The 22,039-nt window shown below is 37.4% G+C and overlaps 1 protein-coding gene across 4 annotated transcripts in view; it reads left to right on the top strand.

Annotated features, from left to right (window-relative positions):
- ATP8B4 (ATPase phospholipid transporting 8B4 (putative)) overlaps positions 1 to 22,039 on the top strand; it is a 237,707-nt gene that overhangs the window by 77,233 nt on the left and 138,435 nt on the right. For all 4 annotated transcript variants that reach the window (XM_077881039.1, XM_077881040.1, XM_077881041.1 and 1 more), the window contains one exon: positions 2,384 to 2,445. In XM_077881039.1, the coding sequence (XP_077737165.1) occupies positions 2,384 to 2,445 (62 nt within the window). The remainder of the gene's footprint in view (positions 1 to 2,383; positions 2,446 to 22,039) is intronic.

The raw sequence follows: 22,039 nt of genomic DNA, 5'->3' as shown, positions 1-22,039 counted from the left end.
ACTACTTCATTTTTCAGCCCCTAAAAAACATATTCACCCTACCTGCTTTCTAAGAGAGGCTTTTCTACATTTCCAAACATAAGACATCCCTTCATGTCTTTTCTAAGGATAAAGAGCCCCATCTTCAAAGAGTAAGAGGACATTCTAAAGAATGTTCCAAGTAGTTCTAGGAGAAGAAATTTTAACAAAGATTTCAGTAATGACAACTTTGGAGTAAATGTGTATCTTTTCCACAATATCTGATCTTTCAGGGAAATGGTACTTATTTAGATTCTTGAGTTTCTACATATTGGCTTTAAATGTCTTATTCATTGTCGACACACTTCATAATAGAGTAAAATGGTAGAGTCAAAAGAATATGGGCTTTGAAGAAAGACACCTTACTCTGCTATGTTCTAACAGTATGATATGAGGGAAACCACTTCTCTAAACCCTTCCTTGTCTGTATAATGTGGCTAATGACACCAGAACTGTTAGAAGGACAAAATGAGATGCTGTGTGTAAAGCACTTGGCACAGAGCCTGTCTCATAACGGGTTATATAATCGATGCTAGTCTGCTCCCTTCCTGTCCTGAGCAGTTTCTCTCTAAGCCTTCATATATGTTTCTAACGTAGAAATTGTCAAGAAGAGTCAGCCTGGACATGATACTACCATTTCTAGTCCTACCAAATTCCACCTGTTCCAATACTGAAACTTCTTGGCAAAACTTGCGCTGAAGTGAGAGAGGCTTATTTTGGGGCCCAGAGAATAGAATGCTCAGCTTTCAGGGGGTGACTTGATTGGTCCTTTTCTATGATTCCTATCTAATCAATTTAGGGGATTATTTTCAGGTTAGATACAGTTGTGACTAAATAATAAGTCTCTTTTTACCTCTACTGCTGTTAATTCTTGAATATGCTTTTACTTCTGTGAGAATATGTATGGGCCCAATAACCAGATATATTTATCAGTCAGCATCTTGCCAGGAAAGAGATGTCATCCTGAAATGAGGAAGCTTGTAGAAAGATTAATAATGAAGGCACTGTTTACAAAAGGGCAAAAAAAAAAGGGGGGGGGCGGGTCAAAGAAAAGCATGTATTGTAGCACATGGATGGCAATACTACTCTTGGTCTGAAGGGGCAAAGGGAGGAAGCAATTATCTGTATCTAAGGGTTGTTCATGGCAGATGGGGCTATCATCAGGCTAATTCAGCTTGAAGGAAGCCACAAGAAAAGAAATACCCCATTCCACATTCCTCTGGCTACTCTGATCTGCCAGAACCACCAGTTGGCTAAAGCCAACCAGGGGCCAGAGGGTAAGGACCTTATAGGTCAGCTTCCCATGACAAGGGCAGAGTGGAGAAGATAGAATGTGGATATAGAGGAGCAAACAGCATCCTCATTAAATTCTATATTCAGACAAAATAATATTTCTATTGCTCTATTGAGAAGGAGAAATTTGCCTGCCAGTGATGGGCTGACAATCCTCTATCGATATTATAAATCTTTTCAAGTTACAAATGCTAAAAACATATTTTCCTATTAATATCTGTTAACTTATACCTGGCAGTCAGGGTAATTGCATGCACTGGGCATAATAGAGAAATTGGGATGGGTATGGGAAGGATATTAAAAAAGAGAAGGACTGGTTGAAGCATTTCATGATTGTAATAGTGATACAGTATTTTGATTTTTTTTTAAAATAAAAAAGCACTAATCTTGATAGTCTTATCTGAATGGCTCTTAATTTATGAGTTAGTAGGGTGCTCATAATACTTGGATTCTTCTAGTCAGTATAAGATATTTGCATTATTGGAATATACAAGAAGAAATAGTATCACTAGGGCATAAAAAAACAAATCCATTCCAAATGTGGTTCAGTATTGTATTTTGAGTTTCATTTTAAAAACTGTTTCATAAGATTACTGTTAACAATTAGAATTTCTGGAGAATAAAAATACATATTATTACAAGTAATTTCTTGGCTTCAAAGAAATCCATAAAAAAGAATGACTGATGTTCCAATGAAGTATTAAGCACATATGTGAGAGAAATGGAAGTCTCCATTCCTCATTGAAGATCTCAAAACGTATAGTTTTCTCCAGAACTGGGTGGCAGAGTAAAGGGCATATTGTCTTCTTAGAAGCACCTAAAATTGTGTGGGAATTAAAAGAGCATGTGGCTAGACTTGTTCCATTGGTAACACCCATGCTAAGGGATATGAGAAGGCTATTGATTCAGATTTAGGACACATGGAGCTGGGTTCAAGGTAAGTGTAAACTGTGCTAATTTTGGATTGATGCTGATATTGTCCAAACATATGAGCTCAAAATATTTTTTGTGTCCCCCTTTGTGCTGGCAAAGTATGATTTAATATGTTTTTCACAAACATTTTGACTTTCAGTTTCGCCATAAGAGTGATAATCAAGTGAATAATCGGCTATCTGAAGTGCTCATCAACAGCAAGTAAGAAATAAATTCTTTGGGTTATTTTTAAGATTTCTGGGACCACAAAACAGGTCTTGACAATTGGTGGCTTTCTCTTTTAATTAAGTATATGTTATTTTTCCCTTTCAGTTTATTAAAAACTATGATGTAAGTCCATTTTATCTTCATGGCTTTTTTTTTTTAATGTTTAGCCAATGCTTGTGCTACCCATTCAACCTCAAATCCCTATGGAGTTTGTTTTGTGGAATACAGACACATCATTATCATTTTTCATTTCTAGGTCTAATACTACTTAAAATTGACACCTATGTTATATCTTGTATGTAGTCGATGTTTCACAAATATGTAATTAATTAATTAGCATTAATTAATATGTAGTTATTTAATATTTCTGAGAAATATTGCTAGAGAGACTTTGACACATTACTGTATCAGGTATAGTGATAAAAATCTTGCATTTACTTGAAAGTTGAATTTAGAATGGATTATTTACCATAACACAGATTTTAACTGCTTTAGAATTGATAAATATTTATGAGAATGATTCTTGAACTTGAAATGCTTTAAAACATGTATTTACACTCTAATAACAGTAGAAACACCTCTGGAAAACTTAGCAAATGTAAATTTCAAATCTTCATTCCATTGTTTCTTAATCTTTGTCCCTTTTTTGCTAATAATAACATGTGACAAAGTAAACTTACAATGTACTTCATTTGGCAGTCAATCACATTTGCCAATGGTTTTCAATCATTTGGGTACTGTGAAGAATATAGTTTTTAAAGGAAATATCATAAAATGAATTGATCATATGAGATGAGAAATTCTAAGAAATAATAAAGATATCAAGAGGGACTAGGTGTAATCTGGACAATAATTGGTAGGATTGAAGTAGTTAATCCCTTTCCATAACTAAAATGTTGACTGATCACTAATAATATAATGAATGCATATAGTTTTTAAATATTTGCTTGTTTTAGAAAATAGTGTTAAATGCACAATGAAGGAAAATGATCATACTTTAATACTATAATGATAGAGACAGAGCTTCTGAAAGTGTGATTCTGGCATGACATGGATAAGCCATAAAGATGCTTGGAGCCATGTGGTTCATCTCCAATGTTAACAGGTTTTTAATTGTTGCCCCTATAGTACGGTGTTTAAAAGCTTGGATTTTGCACTCAGAAGGACTCGGAGCATGAGTATAGTTTTGACCCTAAATAATTCTGTGGTCTGGAGCAAGTTCTTAAGAGGTGGTGAATCTTTGTAAGCTAATGCAATGTGTGGCTTTGAGCTGTGTAGCTGCATATCTTGACTTTCTCAAGTCTTGCAGTTCTAATGGAGTATTAGATCTACCATTAATATGATACAACTAATACCCCAAAGGAACATTTGATGATAAATCTTATTCCATTGAAATATCATCTTGTATAAAGTGTGTTTAAACTATGTACAATTACATAATGAATTTAAAATAATGGCCCTAGCCTATCTTTTAATGTCCTTCAAATTACCAGTTAAATCTTGTGGCAATACTTGGGCATGATAGATATTGGGACCTCTACTTGGAGGCCAAGGGATTAACCCAGGAACTTAGATATTCAGAAACTTGATGATTGTATGTCTTCCACACATACTAGCTATCATTATCATTATTGTTAGAAGCAGTATTACTGTTACTTTCTTATGGTTGCCTATAGCTTTCCATTGATTCCTTAAGAAGTAGCATCTCTTTGTAATTCAAAATGGGTGTGATGTTTTGATACGTGTTGTTGCTGATTCTATAAAGTTGAAAGGAGAAACACATATTATTGAGTATGGAGTGTTGTTTAGGATTCGGTAAGAAATCAGGCAAGACTTTCCATTTATAAGATTACCCATTACTGTGCACTCCTCTAGGGCAGGGGTCATCTCTTGATTACATCTGTGTCCCTGGAGCCTAGCACAATGTCTATTTAATTTTCAGACTGAGCAGTAACAAGTATCCTCGCTGAAAGAGCAATCTGCCAGGGGACCTTGATCTGTCTAATTTTACTGAGTTCTATCATTGGCCAATTCCAGTGGCTGGGGTGGTGGTCTTTGTACAGTGTACTCAGGCTATGGAGACTGGCTTTCTAGTTTTTAGATTTTGAAAAATTGTAGAGATCAAATGGACTCAGATCTGAGATAGCCCAGGGAGCTTGGAGTCCTCCCTTCGAGCTGGTAGTTGTAGAAGATACTGCTGGGGCTCTACCTAGGTCCCCACTGTCTTCTGTGCTCATCTCCAGCTTCTGTGTGCATTGCTTGTAAGTACTTGCCCCTGCTGTTTTCTTCAGAGCACTGCCATTGAGCTACCGGAGCCACTGACTGATGGGTGCAAGAGTGTGAAAGAGCAGTGCCCTTGACTCAAGTTGAGCAAGCTCTGAGGTTAATTTGTACTCTCAAGCACTCCTTGAGATCAGATGGAGGATGAGTCGTTGCCTGCAGTTACACCCTGTATGGCTTTTTCCCTTTTTCCTGTGTTGCTTTTCATGTCCCTTCCCGGTTTTTCCTGGAAGTACTTTCCTAATGAACCCTTTGCATGTCATACTTTATCTTAGGATCTGTTTCTAAGGAACCTGATGTAAAAGAGTAGTTAACATATACTAGATCCTATTGCAATGTTGATGTATATTAGGAAAGTGCTTTTGGGTATATCCATGGCACCTGTGGGTTCTGATCCAGGACTAAAGAAAGATGCCTGGAGGGGATCAGTGGAGTCCAGGTGTTGTTAGAGGTGAGTGTCATAGTGCGGTGGGTACAGCCAGGTACTTATGGCTTCCTTTGTGCGCTGCTGGCAGAAAGTCTTGGACTTGGGGCCTTTATATTAGGAAAGGAGCCATCATTGGCTTGTCTTGGAAAGAGTGGAGACATTGTCAGCCTCAGGGTCAACATCTTTGAGGGGAAGAAGGTGGGATGAAAGCACTCAGTTAGGCAGCCACTCGCCACATGTGGCTAGTGAACACTTGCAATGTAGTGGGTCCAAATTAAGTTCTGCTGTTAAGTACACACCAGATTTTGAAGACTTAGTGCCAGAAAGAGAATATGATATGTCAATAATTTTTTTATATTTGTTTCATTTTGAAATGATAATATTTTGTATATACTGGTTAAATAAAATATATTATTAAAATGAAATTTACCTGGTTTAAAAAAATTTTGTTCTTTTATCTTTTTTATTTTCAGTGTAGTTAACACACAGTGTTAAATTAGTATCAGGTGTACAATACGTAATTCAATACAATACCCGGTGCTCATCAAGAGAAGTGTACTCTTAATCCCTTCTGTCTATTTCACCCATCTTCCCATCTACCTCCCCTCCAGTAACTGTTCTCTGTAGTTGAGTCTGTTTTTTTTTTTTTATTTCTCTCTTTTTCTTTGCTCATTTGTTTTGTTTCTTTTTTAAAAAGATTTTATTTATTCATGAGAGACACTGAGAGAGAGAGAGAGAGAAAGAGAGAGAGAGAGAGAGAGAGAGGCAGAGACACAGGCAGAGGGAGAAGCAGGCTCCATGCAGGGAGCCTGATGTGGGACTTGATCCTGGGTCTCCAGGATCATGCCCTGGGCTGAAGGCGGCACTAAACTGCTGAGCCACCCAAGATGCCCTGATATTTGTTCTTCTCTTAGTGGCTTGTTTCACTTAGCATTGTACTTTAGATCTATCCAGGTTGTTGCAAATGTCAAGATATAAATTTATCTATTTATATATAAATATATAATATATATTATATATATTTACTATATATATCATTTCTTCTTTATGCATTCATCTATGGATGGACACTTGGAATACTTTCATAATTTGGCTATTGTAATAATGCTGCAGTAAGCTTAGGGGCATATTTACCCATTCAAATGAGTGTTTTTGTGTTCTTCTTTTTATAAATTTATTTTTTATTGGTGTTCAATTTGCCAACATATAGAATAACACCCAGTGCTCATCCCGTCAAGTGCCCCCCTCAGTGCCTGTCACCCAGTCACACTCCCCCCCGCCCCCCACACACACCTCCCCTTCCACCACCCCTAGTTCGTTTCCCAGAGTTAGGAGTCTTTCATGTTCTGTCTCCCTTTCTGATATTTCCCACTCATTTTTTCTCCTTTCCCCTTTATTCCCTTTCACTATTTTTTATATTCCCCAAATGAATGAGACCATATAATGTTTGTCCTTCTCCGATTGACTTATTTCACTCAGCATAATACCCTCCACTTCCATCCACGTCAAAGCAAATGGTGGGTATTTGTCGTTTCTAATGGCTGAGGAATATTCCATTGTGTACATAGACCACATCTTCTTTATCCATTCATCTTTCGATGGACACCGAGGCTCCTTCCACAGTTTGGCTATTGTGGACATTGCTGCTATAAACATCGGGGTGCAGGTGTCCCGGCGTTTCATTGCGTCTGTATCTTTGGGGTAAATCCCCAGCAGTGCAATTGCTGGGTCGTAGGGCAGGTCTATTTTTAACATTTTGAGGAACCTCCGAATAGCCAGGGGAATTTTAAATTTTTTTTTAATTTTTAAAAATTTATTTATGATAGAGAGAGAGAGAGAGAGAGAGAGAGAGAGAGGCAGAGACATACATAGGCAGAGGGAGAAGCAGGCTCCATGCACCGGGAGCCCTACGTGGGACTCGATCCCGCGTCTCCAGGATTGCACCCTGGGCCAAAGGCAGGCGCCAAACCGCTGTGCCACCCAGGGATCCCACCAGGGGAATTTTTAAAAAGAAAACCATAGCTGGGGGCATCACAATGCCAGATTTCAGGTTGTACTACAAAGCTGTGGTCATCAAGACAGTGTGGTACTGGCACAAAAACAGACACATAGATCAATGGAACAGAATCGAGAATCCAGAAGTGGATCCTAAACTTTATGGTCAACTAATATTCGACAAAGGAGGAAAGACTATCCACTGGAAAAAAAGAGAGTCTCTTAAATAAATGGTGCTGGGAAAATTGGACATCCACATGCAGAAGAATGAAACTAGACCACTCTCTTGCACCATTAACAAAGATAAACTCAAAATGGATGAAAGATTTTAATGTGAGACAAGATTCCATCAAAATCCTAGAGGAGAACACAGGCAACACCCTTTTTGAACTTGGCCACAGTAACTTCTTACAAGATTCATCCATGAAGGCAAAAGAAACAAAAGCAAAAGTGAACAATTGGGACTTCATCAAGATAAGAAGCTTTTGCACAGCAAAAGATACCGTCAACAAAACTCAAAGACAACCTACAGAATGGGAGAAGATATTTGCAAATGACATATCAGATAAAGGGCTAGTTTCCAAGATCTATAAAGAACTTGTTAAACTGAACAGCAAAGAAACAAACAATCCAATCATGAAATGGGCAAAAGACATGAAGAGAAATCTCACAGAGGAAGACATAGACATGGCCAACATGCACATGAGAAAATGCTCCACATCACTTGCCATCAGGGAAATACAAATCAAAACCACAATGAGATACCACCTCACACCAGTGAGAATGGGGAAAATTAACAAAGCAGGAAACCACAAATGTTGGAGAGGATGTGGAGAAAGGGGAACCCTCCTGCACTGTTGGTGGGAATGTGAACTGGTGCAGCCACTCTGGAAAACTGTGTTCTTTAGTTAAACACTCAGTAGTGCAATTATTGGATCATAGGGTAGTTCTATTTTTAATTTTTTGAGGAACATCCATACTGTATTCCACATTGGCTATACCAGTTTGCATTCCTACCAACAGTGCAGGAGGATTCCTTTTTATCCATATCCTCTCCAACACTTGTTGTTTGTGTTTTTGATTTTAGCCATTTTGACAGGTGTGAGGTGATATCTCATTGTGGTCTTGATTTACATTTCCCTGATGATGAGTGATGTTGAGCATTTTTTCATGTGTCTGTTGGCCATCTGGATGTCTTCTTTGGTGAAATGTCTGATCATGTCTTCTGCCTATTTTTGATTCAATTATTTGTTTTTTTGGCATTGAGTTATAGAAGTCTTTTTTAAAAAATATTTTATTTATTCATGAGAGACAGAGAGAGGCAGGACATAGGCAAAAGGAGAAGCAGGCTCCTTGCAGGGAGCCCGATGTAGGACTTGATCCTAGGACCCCCGAGATCATGTTCAACTGCTGAGCCACCCAGGTGTCCTGAGTTGTATAAGTTCTTTATATATTTTGGATATTAACCCTTTATCTGATGTATCATTTGCAAATATCTTCTCTCATTCAATAGGCTGTCTTTTGGTTTTATTGATTTTTTCCTTCACTGTACAGAAGCTTTTTATTTATTTTTAATTTTTATTTTTTTTAGATTTTATTTATTTATTCATGAGAGACACACAGAGAGAGGCAGAGACATAGGCAGAGGGAGAAGCAGGCTCCATGCAGGGAGCCTGATGTGGGACTTGATCCTGGGACTCCAGGATCACACCCTGGACTGAAGGCGGCGCTAAACCGCTGAGCCACCAGGCTCCCAGAAGCTTTTTTTTTTTTTTTTTTTTTTTTTTTTTTTAGAATTTGTGAATATACCTTTATTTATTTTTTTTTTTAATTTTTTTTTTTTTTAATTTTTATCTATTTATGATAGTTACAGAGAGAGAGAGAGAGGCAGAGACACAGGCAGAGGGAGAAGCAGGCTCCATGCACTGGGAGCCCGATGTGGGATTCGATCCCGGGTCTCCAGGATCACGCCCTGGGCCAAAGACAGGCGCCAAACCACTGCGCCACCCAGGGATCCCCCAGAAGCTTTTAATTTTGATTCACTCCTAATAGTTTGCTTTTGTTCCCCTTGCTTCAGAAGACTTATCTAGGAAAATGTTGCTACAGTTGATGTCAGAGACATTACTATGTGCTCTCTTTTAGGATTTTTATGGTTTCAGGCTTCACATTTAGGTCCTTGATCCCTTTTGAGTTTATTTCTGTGAATGATGTGAGAAAGTGGTCTAGTTTAATTCTTTTGCATGTAGTTGTCCATTTTCCTGACACCATTTGTTGAAGAGATTGTCTTTTACCCATTGCATATTCTTGCCTCCTTTGTTGATTAATTGACCATATAATTGTGGGTTTACTTCTGTACTTTCTGTTCCGTTCCATTGACCGCTGTATCTATTTTTGTGCCAGTACCATACTGTTTTGATTACAACAGCTTTGTAATATAACTTGAAATATGGGATTGTGATACCTTCAGTTTTGTCTTTCTTTTTCAAGATTACTTTGGCTGTTTGGGGTCTTTTGTGGTTCCATACAAATTTTAGGATTGTTTGTTCAGTTTTGTGGAAAATGCTGTTGGTATTTTGTTAGGGATTGCATTAAATGTGTAGATTGCTTTGGGTAGTATGGACATTTTAACAATATTTGTTCTTCCAACCTAAAAGCATATAAAGTCTTTATATTTGTATCATCTTCACTTTCTTTCATCAGCATTTTATAGTTTTCAGAGTACAGGTCTTTCCCCTTCTTGGTTAAGTTTATTCCTAGGTTTTTTATTATTTTGGTACAATTATAAATGGGACTGTTTTTTTAATCTCTCTTTCTGCTACATTATTAGTGTATAGGAATGCAACAGATTTCTATACATTGATTTTATATCCTGTGACTTTACTTAATTTATTTATCAGTACTACTGGTTTTCTGGTGGAGTCATTAGGGTTTTCTATATATGTAATGTATAATGTATATATATATGTATAATGTCATCTGCAAATAGTGAAACTTTTACTTCTTCACCTGTTTAGATGACTTTTGTTCCTTTTTGTTGCCTGACGTGGCTAGGACTAGTAGTACTATGTTGAACAAAAATAGTGAGAGTGGACATCCTTGTCTCATTCCTGACCTTAAGGGAAAAGCTCAGTTTAAAAAAATTTTCTTTGAATGTGGTTACTAGAAAATTTAAAATTATTTATGTGGCTCACAATTGTGGCTGGCATTCTATTTTTTTTTTTTTTTTGGATGACACTGCTTAGTGCAACACCTTTAGATACCTGTGAAAGAACAGAGCAGAGAAGAAAACGAACTCTGTGCTACAAGCCTAGTCTACTGATTCTCAGCCCAAGATTCTCTGTGAGATCCTGCAGGCTACCAGCATTATGGTTTGAGTAACTATTAACAAATAGGCTCAGCATTACTTTTTCTTAATATTTTATTTCCCTGACATCTTCTGAACTTACACTTTTGCACTAGAACAATGTAGGTTCAGATGCTGCAGTGAAATTACCCTTTCAGTCTGAATGTTTCCTTGACATCTCTAGATTTTAAATGGCTCTTGACCATCATCTTTTTGGGCAACATATTCCATTTTATACTATACTTTCCTGAGCATCAGTAAATTTTGTGTAAGTCTCTTAAACTCTTTCATAGAAACACCCATCAATATTATTCAATCTTTTTTTTCTTTTTTTTTGGAAATTATGTGTATTTGTAGGGAAAAATATGGACTTTTATTTTTTTTTACTACTGCAGAGTATTGTCTCTGCACTCTTGCAGTCTGGTATTCCTAGATGCTGCATAATAGTAGAAGCAAATTCCAGTAGGAACAATTTTCTTTGTTTGTTTAATCAACTTTTCCAGTTTCATTGAATGATTGAAGGATTGAATGAATATCCCATTGGATATTAGGACTGAAAATTTGTCTCATTTTTTCCCTTTAGTATATAGTCTATATAGTCTTTTTTTGTTACAAAAATAGCATATGTGCATTAAGAGAAATTTGGAAAATAAGAAAAAATAGAAGAAAATATAGTATCTATACTTCCTGCTATCCAAAAGTAGTTATTGTTACTGTTTTCTTGTTTTTCCTTACTGTCTTTTTTCTATGCCAAGATTTCTTATAATTCTGTGTGTGTGTATATGTATGTGTACCCTTCAGTTTTCACTTCACGTCATATCATTACCATTTTCCCAATGTCTTTAATATGGTCATTATACAAGTAATTTATAAGGGCTGTATAACATTTGGTTGAGTGCATGTCTCATAATTCAAATAACCTATTTTCATATTGCTTGATATTTAGTCTATTTTCAATTAAAAAAATAATTTCTTGATCTTTCTAAATTGATTGATCCTTTTTCCATAAGACTTTTTGTGACATATTTATAAAACTCAGCTAGGATGACTAAATGAACACATTATTTGAAATAACGAGAACTCGGAGCATTATTAGCTCACTGACAACAGCCTTTACCAGAGCATCTAGGGATTAAGTCTAAGTAGGACCAGGTTGAGCATATTTAATGAACCCTGGGAGGTTTCAGTTCCATCAAACATGATTGTTTCCTGAGTGGGTGGCTATCAGACCATTGTCACCAAGTTCCAAGTTTATCTCTTCTTAATCATAGCAGAACATGCGAAAGAAACCCCATGTTTTGCTTTTAAAAAAATCTATTAGTGACGGGAGTACCTGGATTGGTTAAGCATCTAACTTTGGCTCAGGCCCTGATCCAGAGTCCTGGGCTCAGCCCTGCTCCCTCTCCCTCTGTCCCTTCCCCACTACCGCCTGTGCTCACTCTCTCTCTCTCTCTCAAATCAATAAACAAAATCTCAAAAAAAATGTATTAGTGGCACATGTAAATCCACAAACATCAATAATCTGAAACAATTTGAATATGTTTTATATTACAATTACTAGCTATATAGCATTCATATATTAAGTATATGCATCAGTTCTGAACTGCAGATCTCCTAGAGGAAATTTGGGCAGTGATTCAGTGTGTGGCTAGCAGATACTTAAGGCAGCTATGAAGGAACTCTTCCCTTCTTTGTCCTGCCAGAATAGAGGTATATGGACAGATGATCAAAAGATCTATCAGTTGCTCTTGAATTCTTGGAAAAAATCCAGAAGAGGGAGACTACATTTATAGTATTCTCCTATGCTAGATTTGATTCCAAATGTCAGTCTTGGGTGAGTGGATTATTGTTCTTGTTAAACATGCTTTCTTTTTCTCCTTGAGCACCTGCAATAAAAAATACCAAAGTTCATTGAACTTAATGAGGCTGAAGCTGACATATACATAGTGTGTCTGTATGCTTCTTTTAAGCGGGGGAAAAGGAGACACTTGAGGTTCTCAGATTCTGTTGATCCCATGGGAGGACCTATAATGCACCCTGCATTGAGTTATCTCTCCTTCATCTGCACTTGTGGGCTTACAATTGGACTGAAGACTTCTGTAGTTATACATAGGCAGAACACAAACTCTCTGAGTTTATCTCCAGCTTAGATAATTTACATGTTATGATGGTACTACTGGGTCTAGGGGACAGCTATTTAGGGTCTAGTATGAAGAGTCCTGCATATTTAAAAGGAAAACTTGAGGCAAAAATCTTGATTATTCTTTTTAAAAACAATGTTAATAAAACACACCATTATGGGTATAAATAACGATAAGTTCAAAAGCAAGCTAATAGGAGTAGTCTTGGTACTTTTTGGACTAAGTGGAAGTGATTCAAAAATTAACTTAATTTTTAGCTCATGCTACTAACAGTAAAAGCAATTCAAAAATAGTTTCATCTTCAATAAATAAATTTCAGTTTTTTTAAGACTTGGATTGATAACTTCTTAGGCAGTTTCTATGTGTCAGTTTTGCAGATGGAAGGCCATGGAAGCCCAAGCCAGTGGGCTGGTTTCTGTATGTGAACTGTGACATTGTTATAGTTCTTATAAATGATTTTCCATTGTAATCAATTATTTTGGATGAATACAATTTTTTAAAGTTGTGGATGTCTAGATGATGACTATTTCCCCAAATGAGGTTCATCTTGAAATAATAGGAAATCATAACACTTTCAAAACTCTGCATATGAGCTTTTCAGTGGCATTTCCTAATGTCTTTTTAAAGTTGATATAAGCCAGATGTTAGCTGCTCCCCTTCCCTTCTCTTAAAGCTCCCTCAAAGACATCCCCTGCCCATTTCCCCATAAAGTCATTAAAGAGCAAGATAGAGTTGACCGAAGATTTGAGTCAAGTTTATTTCACACACCCCACAACTAACAATTTGAAATCCTATTTTAACATTTTCTTCCCCATGGTTCTCTTCCTCTGCTTCTGGACTTTGTAATCTCTCCTTCTCCCATTCAGTACTCAGTATAGTTGACTCCAGTCTCTTCTCTCAGTGTCTGGACCGCTCATATTTATCTTCCTTTTATTACTCAAAGTAGTTTGGTTCTTCCTTGGCTCTGAACTCAAACCTGTCATAGCTGCTTACCAAAATAGAAGGCTCTTCTATAACTAGGACACACTTATCTTAGATAATAATGGAAGTAAAAAATATACCAAATTCTATATAACCTTTAAAACTCGATTTTCTCTCTTTTTAAAAATAGGTTTATGCATCTCTTCACAGTTGTCATAGGATTTCTTTTCAAAAAACACCCCCCCCCCAAAAAAAAGAAAAAAAAAAGAAAAACAAACCCAAACCGAAGCCACAAAGGCATTGGAATTGTTAGAACATTAACTTTAATGAGGTAAAGCTTTTTTAAGATCTTAAAATCTGAGAGCCAAATGAGATCATAGTATTATAGTGGGTAAATTTGGTTTTCATCAGAGCTCGCAGGTTGTCTATATCAAACCAAACAAATGTTATTAACATTGTTGGCTACTTATCATTAATAAACTATACATACATTTCTACTATAGGGACATTTTGCTTTAGATCTCGTGAGATAATCTCAATGGGTCAATTTTAGATTGGCATATTATCTGTCTTTTGTGTGTATAAAGTTAAGAAAACTTAAAGAGTATGAATAAAACATAGAAATTACTTTTGATTCCATCACTCAGATCAGAGTAAACTACAGTGTGCTTGTGAAAGCATTTTATCTCTCCCTTTCCTCCTCCATCTTTACTCTTTCCTTTCTACTCTTCTACACAATATTCATTTTAAAAATACTTGAGATTATATCATATCCTATTGTGGTTTGAAGGTACTCCTTCCCCAGTATGTCCACTGGAACCTGTGAATGATCTATTTAGAAAAGGGCTTTTGCATATATAATTAAGGATTTTGAGATGTGATCATTCTGGTAATCCAGTCACAAGTGTCTTCATAAGGGAAGGGAAGAAGATTCACACTGCAAAAAAGAAGATTAATGTGAAGATAGAGTCAGAGATAGGAGTTTTACAGCCCCAAGCCAAGGAATGCCTAAGCTGCCAGGAGCTGGGAGAGGGCTAGAACAGATCCTTTCCCAGAGCCTCCAGAGGGAGCACTGCCCTGCTGACACAGTGATTTTGAACTTTTACCCTGCAGAACTGTGAGGGAAGAAAGTTGTGCCGCTTTAAGCTATCTAATTTGTGGCAATCTGTTATAGCAGACCTAGGAAAATAATACTCAGTTGTTTTTAGCTTTTAATTGAGAGGCTCTATATTTGATCATTTGTTCATTCTTTCACTCAGTACACATTTACTAAATGCCTACTATATGTCAGGCAGAATGCTACATTCTGGGGATACAGAGTTAAATAAGATATAGTTTCTGCTTCAAATATGATGTAATCATACATATATGGTATGCAGTAAACAAGTCTATCTTTAGACTTGCTCTTCATCATTTTTGCTGATAGGTAACATGAGTGAACAAAATGACTCATTTTATTAGGTTATCCAACTTCCAGAGATTCTCATCAGTACATAGACTCTGTAGACAAACCAATGCTAGGTTGTTAGAAACCTTGGTAGGATTTGGGAAGCTGGTTAGAAATGGTGCCTTGAAGCTGTAACTCAAGGGAACTACCTTTAAGCTTGAGTAGTATTCTCAAAAACTAAGATCTATTTCCCTATTTCATATCAGGAATTGAAAAAATTCTACTTGTTGATCTTTGATGACAATTAGATGTTCAATATAAGAAGAAAAATAAAAGAGGGGCAGAGAGTATCGAAAGTAAAAGTATTGATCTCTAAATTAGATTCAAAGACTCAAAAGAACCTGTGATATTGGGGTCTGTAAGAATGATATTGTCAGCAACCTAGGGAAAGAAACTCTGGCAGTAGCATTGTGTACCGGTTACTAGAGCTAAGGAAGAAAGAGAAAGTGTAATTGAGATTATAATGTTGAACAGAATGAAGGAAATAGATTCTAATGATGGAGAAAGAATAGATTTTGAAAGTATGAAGAAAGTTGATAGTATTTTTTAATAGAAAATCAATGGTACAATGAATTTGCTTTCTATAAGCTTTGGAAAATAGTGTTCTTTCACAGTAAATACCTATTGGATTATTTTTTTACTGAAGTATAATTAACATACAGTGCTATATTAGTTTATATTATTAATCATTATATTGTTAATTCTATATATTACTCAGTGCTCATCATGGTAAGTGTACTTTTAATCTCCATCATCTACTTCACCCATCCCCCACCCACCTCCTTTCATAACTACCAATTATTCTCCGTATTTAAGAGTTTATTTTTGGGGCACCTGGGTGGCTCAGTTGGTTGAGCATCTGCCTTCAGCTCAGGTTGTGATCTCAGGGTTCGGGGATCAAGTGCCGCATCAGGCTCCCTGCTCTTTGGGGAGCCTGCCTCTCCTTCTGCCTCCCTCTCTCTCATGAATAAATAAATAAAATCCTTAAAAAAAAGTTCCTTTTTTTCTTTGTTCATTTGCTTTGTTTCTTAAGTTCCACATATGAGTGAAATCATATGGTGTTTGTCTTCAAGTAACTTATTTCACTTAGCATGATACCCCTCAGGTCCATCCATGTTATTGCGAGTGGCAAGATCTCATTCTTCTTTTATGGCTGACTGATATTCCATTTTATATACACCACACCTTTTTTTGGATTTATATGTGCCTAGAGTCCGGTGTTAAATTTAGTATGGGGGAATTCTGGGGAAAAGGCAGGAAAGTGCAACATTGAGAAATGGAATTGAGGCTGGAGAGGGATTCCTGGAGAACTCATGAACATTAGCAAAGACTAAATGGGCTATGTTGGCAACAGGGGATGCATTTCATTCAAATGATCTGGTTTGATTTGTGTCAATCAGCATGTGCTGGGGCTTCATCAGGGACATGAAGTGGAAGTTTTATAGGGGCAGTGAGAGTAGTGGCAGGAATCCGTGTTGACTACTCGTTATTCACCTATAATTATGTAACACTTGTTTGTTCCAGCCACTGTGTAGGATACTAGGGTATAGGGATTATTAGGATTCAATTTCCTTCCTACCAGTAGCCTGAAGTCCAGGGAAGAGGGGGACCAATGAAAAGACTTCTTTTACAGCAATAGGTGATATGATTAAGGGAGCATGAGATGCGCTGGGAGCTTCCACATGGGACTCCAACACATGTTTTGGGACACTGGTAGGAGGGATATTGTTATCTCAGGATAAGTCATAGAAGAATGGGCCCACAGCAAAGATCAGCCATTGAAAAGGTAATTGAATGGTGGGGTGAGAGGGAGCTGAGAAAAAAAGAGGATTTGGGAAGAGTGCTATTTTTAATTAACATCTCATGGAATATCTTACTCATACTGAAACTTGAGTACCTTTGGGCTAGGTATTTCAAAGTCCCTCCCAGTCCCCAAATACTGACTCCAGTCCTCTTCAGCTTTGTTGTGATAGTGAAGAGCCAAAGAAGGGGAGTCAGTGAGTGGCTCTATAGGATAAAAAGATCTAACAGAAAATGGGAGGTTAGAAGTGTATAGATGGATAACATGGTAATAATAATGATGAGTATGACAATGATGGTGGTAGTGTTGGTGGAAGAGAGGAGTCAGACATAAGAGAGCAAATTACAGAATGGATTGGGGAAAGAAGAGAGGAACTTTATAGGATCTTCCAGGTGCTAGAAATGCAGTGAATTCAGACACCATCTCTTACAGTCATGGAGCTTAGTTATCTGGGAGGGAGGAGGTAGACTTAATATAAAATACTCAGGCTAAATAGAATATAGTTACATGCTGAAGGAAATTCTGCTAAGGAAAAGATTATGGTTCTACAGAAAGGTTTGTAGGTAGGGGAAGGAATGGGCAGAGGTGAGGCAATTTAGGGATGGGTTCTTTGAGGAAGTAGTAAATTTGAGCTAAGAACTTAATGACAACTAGCAGTTCATCAGGCAAGGGGAGTGATGGGATGGGAAGAAGAACTATAAAGAGACAGAACAGCATGTGCAAAGGCCTTGCAGAAGGAAGGAGGATGGTGATTACTGGGGAATGAAGCACAGATAGTATGGCTGAGAGAAGAGCAGTGTGAGATGAGGCTAGAAAAGCAGTTAGAGGCCAGATCCTGCAGGACTTGAAGACCATGTTAAGAGTTTGGGTCTTTTCCCTAAGAACAAAGGAAATACATGGAAGGATTTACCCTTTGAAAAGCTCATGCCTTTCATGGGAGAAAAGGCAGTGGAAAAGGGCCAGGAAAGATGTGGGGAGAGATAGTTGTGTATTTCTGTACTTGTCTGTCTGTCCTCTAGTACTGTGAGTTACTAGAGCCTGAGGCAATCTCTGTATTCACATCACCCAACTTAACAATGTGCTCCATGTAGTCACTGCTCAATAATATGATGCATGAGCCAAATGCATTTAAACTAATTAAATGAATCATTTTGAGGCAAGATTAGAATTTCTTTTATCCATTTCCCTCTTCTTCCCCTCTTTCTTCCCTGCAACTAATATGGGGTAAGGGGAAGAATCCACATATTGCATGTTCTGTGTACATCCTTATCTGCCATCATTGCCACTTGACAGTGCTGTTTGCTGTGGGATCATTGGCTACCAAACCCATCCTTTTTTTTAAAATTTATTTTTATTTCTTTTTTCAAACCCATCTTTAATCCAGGTGCTCTGGGTTACTGGGCGTGTCTTTGACATTGTTGTACCTTAACATGCATGGGAATGTGTAAAGAGAGGATTGTTCATCTGGGCCTCATTCTGAAATAGCAGAGCTCATTGGAGCAATGCTTACTATTTCTTTTTTGTAGCTGCCCTCAGATTGTAGCATGTCAGAAAGGCAAAAATATGGTAACCTGAGTGCCCAAGTCACTTGGACAGAGAAGTAGAGATAGGCTTCTTTGTGTCTGCATCAGATGTTTCCTTCTAGCAGGACTTTCTGAATTGCCTGGCTAACAAATCCTGTTAATCCAGCTTTCCTCATCTGGTTACCTTACCCCTTTCCAGGCATTTGTGTTCAGACATACTTTCCCTCTTCACACTGCTAAATTTAAGGCTTAATTTTCAAATCAAATGCTCATCTGGCTGACTGCCTGAGAAATCACATGTGGAGAGCTCATAGACCCAGGCAGGGAATTGTGCCCTTGCTTCTGGAGAGTGGGTCTGGAAACCATATGAACTGTAAATAGTTTTAAAATGTAAAAAAGTAAAGCTTTCTGCCAAAAGATGAGAGCTGAGGTTTTTTTTCCCCCCTCCCTAGGCTTAGTTATTAGGTATCTGTTGGAAATTACTGACCTCTATCATGTAGTCTGTTTGCTGTCTTTATCAGCTGGGGCTGGACCAGCCAGATTTAACCCCCTTGAGAACTCAGCTCTGCCAACACCTGCTTTATTAGAAATAGGTTCTGGGAGTCTACCAGGGGCTCCTGGATAAACTAGTGCTCCAGGGTCTGCTCCGGCTGCTGGAGCCCGTGGTAATTATACACTGCAGGCCACAGGACCTCCTCCTGGTGGAGGCTGCAGTGCTAAAAGCCATCCCTGAGTACATGGCAGTCTCCCATAAATGTGTGGAAGTCCAAGTTGATCAAGAGGTGCACCTGTCTATGAATGCAGCTGGAGGTGTGGAGGTCTACGGTGGCAATCAGAGAATAAAGGTTTCCAATACCCTAGAAAGTCGACTGGATCTCTTAGCCCAACAAAAGATGCCTGAAATACGAAAGGCCTTGTTTGGAGCCAATGCCAACAGAAAGTTCTTTATATAAGCCTCTGTGAAGTGAAGCTCATGTTGAATTGCTAAGCCATTAAAAGCCTAAGTTATTAGGGCAAAGGAAACTAGTAATGTTTCCTCCTCTTTGTTGTTTTCACAGGAGTCTATTATCTTTCATGAAGTGCCCTCTGAATAAAAGCGTATTTTGGAATAAAACCTGAAAATGCTTAAAAAAAAAAAAAAAAAAGAAATAGGTTCTGGGGTCATTGCTATGTACCATAAGTTGTCAGGTACAAGATTTTAATAGAAATTGCCTTACTTCACTTAATACTTCCTCCTACTAGGGTGATAGAAATAGGTTAATGTTTTTTAAAATAATAGAGCCTAATTTTCTAGTAAGAACAAGAAAAAGAAAAAATAGGAAAAGGATCATGGTTTCCTTTCTTTGCTTCCTATCAGATAGTGTGACGTGCTACAACATCACCTCCCACTTTGAGAAATATTGCTTAGCATGTGTCCTATTTTCTTAGTTGGACTTTCTTTCTTTTCTTTACTTGATCCTTCATTAATGAAAGTAGTTACATAAGACTTTTCTTTTTTTCTTTGCCTTTGGCCTCAATTCTTGTGGTGTTGAGGTACAGAGATGTTGTCACTCTTTCTTATGTATAGACTAACAGAGATACCTTTTCATTCTGAATTGGCAAATATCTTCAGATTCTTCTTTTTATCCCCTCCGTATTCCAAATTTAGTCCATTCTGTATATCTTTTTCTCACTCTTCTTCTAGGAGTAAAGAAAAAGGGACACTGAAACCGAGGTACAAAATGATGTGAAAACACTATTCAGTATAGGCCCTTTTAAGTAGAGAATCCTAAAGTAGAGACTTTAGAATATTAGATGTCTCTCTTCGATAGAGATTGTAGCAGAGTTCATACAAATAAATATGCAAAAGACCACAGAATAAATGCTTAGAATTGGCCTGTAGATTTGTTGATATTTAGTGTCTAATCTGGTGCTGATAATGTTGACTAATGTAAGTTCTATTCAAATGGTACCTAATTATTGGCTACCATCCCGGGTATGAAATCTCCCAATTAACCAAGTAAAAAATGCAATTCCCAGCAGTGGCTCTTGTGATTAGGAAAAAAATCATAAGAGAGAAGATTGCTTACACACATATTTAAATACATTTTTGCAGATTACAAAGAAAACCATAAAGCCTGAAACTTCTTGATAGCTAAAAAGCATAGAGGGCTTGGTGTGGGGTAGAGGGCAGTGTGAGGCCAGTTTGTCTTTGCTCTGAAGGAGAAAAACTTTATCTTGGAGCACAGTGGAGTACAGAATGTTTGTCAGAAAGTGATTAAAAGTGCAACTTTCTGGCTGAAAGCTTTCATCTTCCTAATAGAGAAGACCAGAGTCTACTCCAGGCAAAAAAGGCATCATCTAGCTATATGCAGGAAGCAGAAAATTCTAGAGACTTTGAGACTTAAGTAATGCTAGAGAAAAATAAAGGGATTGCACTAGAAGGACTTTCTCATCCCCCTTTCTTCTAAAATATGAGAAATGGAAAGACCATTTTATATATCAACCCTCAACCCAAAGCTCTCAGCTGCTCCAGGGACTTACAGAATAAGGTCTATAAGCCATGGGGCAGCAGATATGTAAGGACTTTCACCAAAAACCAGATTTACCTATGCCTTTCAGGGTCAGGGATAGTGGATTAGTTTGGGAGCTCTAATTCATGTTGTAGGTTGGGGCAGGGGAGAATGTTGTAGTAGTTCCTGCTTATACCCCAAACCTAATTGGCTCAACAATAGAGCCAATCTTGTTGGTTCCAGTTGAATTATTATTCTGGTGCTATTAAAACCAGACACGTGGCTGCTCTGAACCAAAACGGAATGCTTAGGTTTGCATTAGTTCCCCAAATACAGAGTATCTTCAATGTACCAAAGATGATTAATGTGCCTTTGCTTGTTTTATGGACTCACAACTTGCAGAGGAGGAAGATTAACAAGTATATAGTTTCAATATGATGTGTACGGTAATGGGGGTATTTACTGCCATGGAAGTATTGAAGACAGGTACTTAGCTCAGTCTAGGCATCAGAGGAAACTTCCTGGAAGAGGTAAGTCTTTAACTAAAATTAATCAATTTAAAATGTAAGAAATCCGAAACAGTAAAATTTTCTACTTTTTAAAGAAAAGTATTATCCCTCCCCTTTGTATTGTTTTTTGCAAATATGCATATATACAAAACCTATGCAATATATACAATTTATCTTCCACTTTTTTGACATGATAACTCATAAATGGCATTAAACACTTTTTGAAAACATTTTTAATAGCTGAATAATAGATGCGTTAAATGTTCCCCTATTGTTGAAAAATTAATTTCTAATTTTCTTTTTGTAAATAACTCTCAGAGGCACATCTATGAATGTAAACTTCGTATGTATCTATTTTTTTCTGGTTCATGTATTTTATTACAGATGCACATTGTAACCAGTCACACAATCCAATAAAATTGTACATTTTGGCAAAAAGTGATGGATTTCACAGCAAACATATATTTTCCTTGCAGTACTTCTGAAGATTGTTTTCAATTGTGCATCAAATGTTTAAGATGATGAAGATAACAATGCTGTTTTATGAGTTTTTTTTAAAATTGGAGTTCAATTTGTCAACATAGAGCATATCACCCAGTGCTCATCCCACCAAGTGCCCCGCTCAGTGCCTGTCACCCAGTCACCCCAACCCCCTGCCCACCTCCCTTTCCACTACCCCTTGTTCGTTTCCCAGAGTTAGGTGTCTCTC

Source organism: Canis aureus, chromosome 32 (assembly GCF_053574225.1).
Source record: "Canis aureus isolate CA01 chromosome 32, VMU_Caureus_v.1.0, whole genome shotgun sequence".
NCBI lineage: Eukaryota > Metazoa > Chordata > Mammalia > Carnivora > Canidae > Canis > Canis aureus.
The sequence above is the reverse complement of the archived record's forward strand: the minus strand, read 5'-3'. Positions and strand labels throughout refer to the sequence as shown.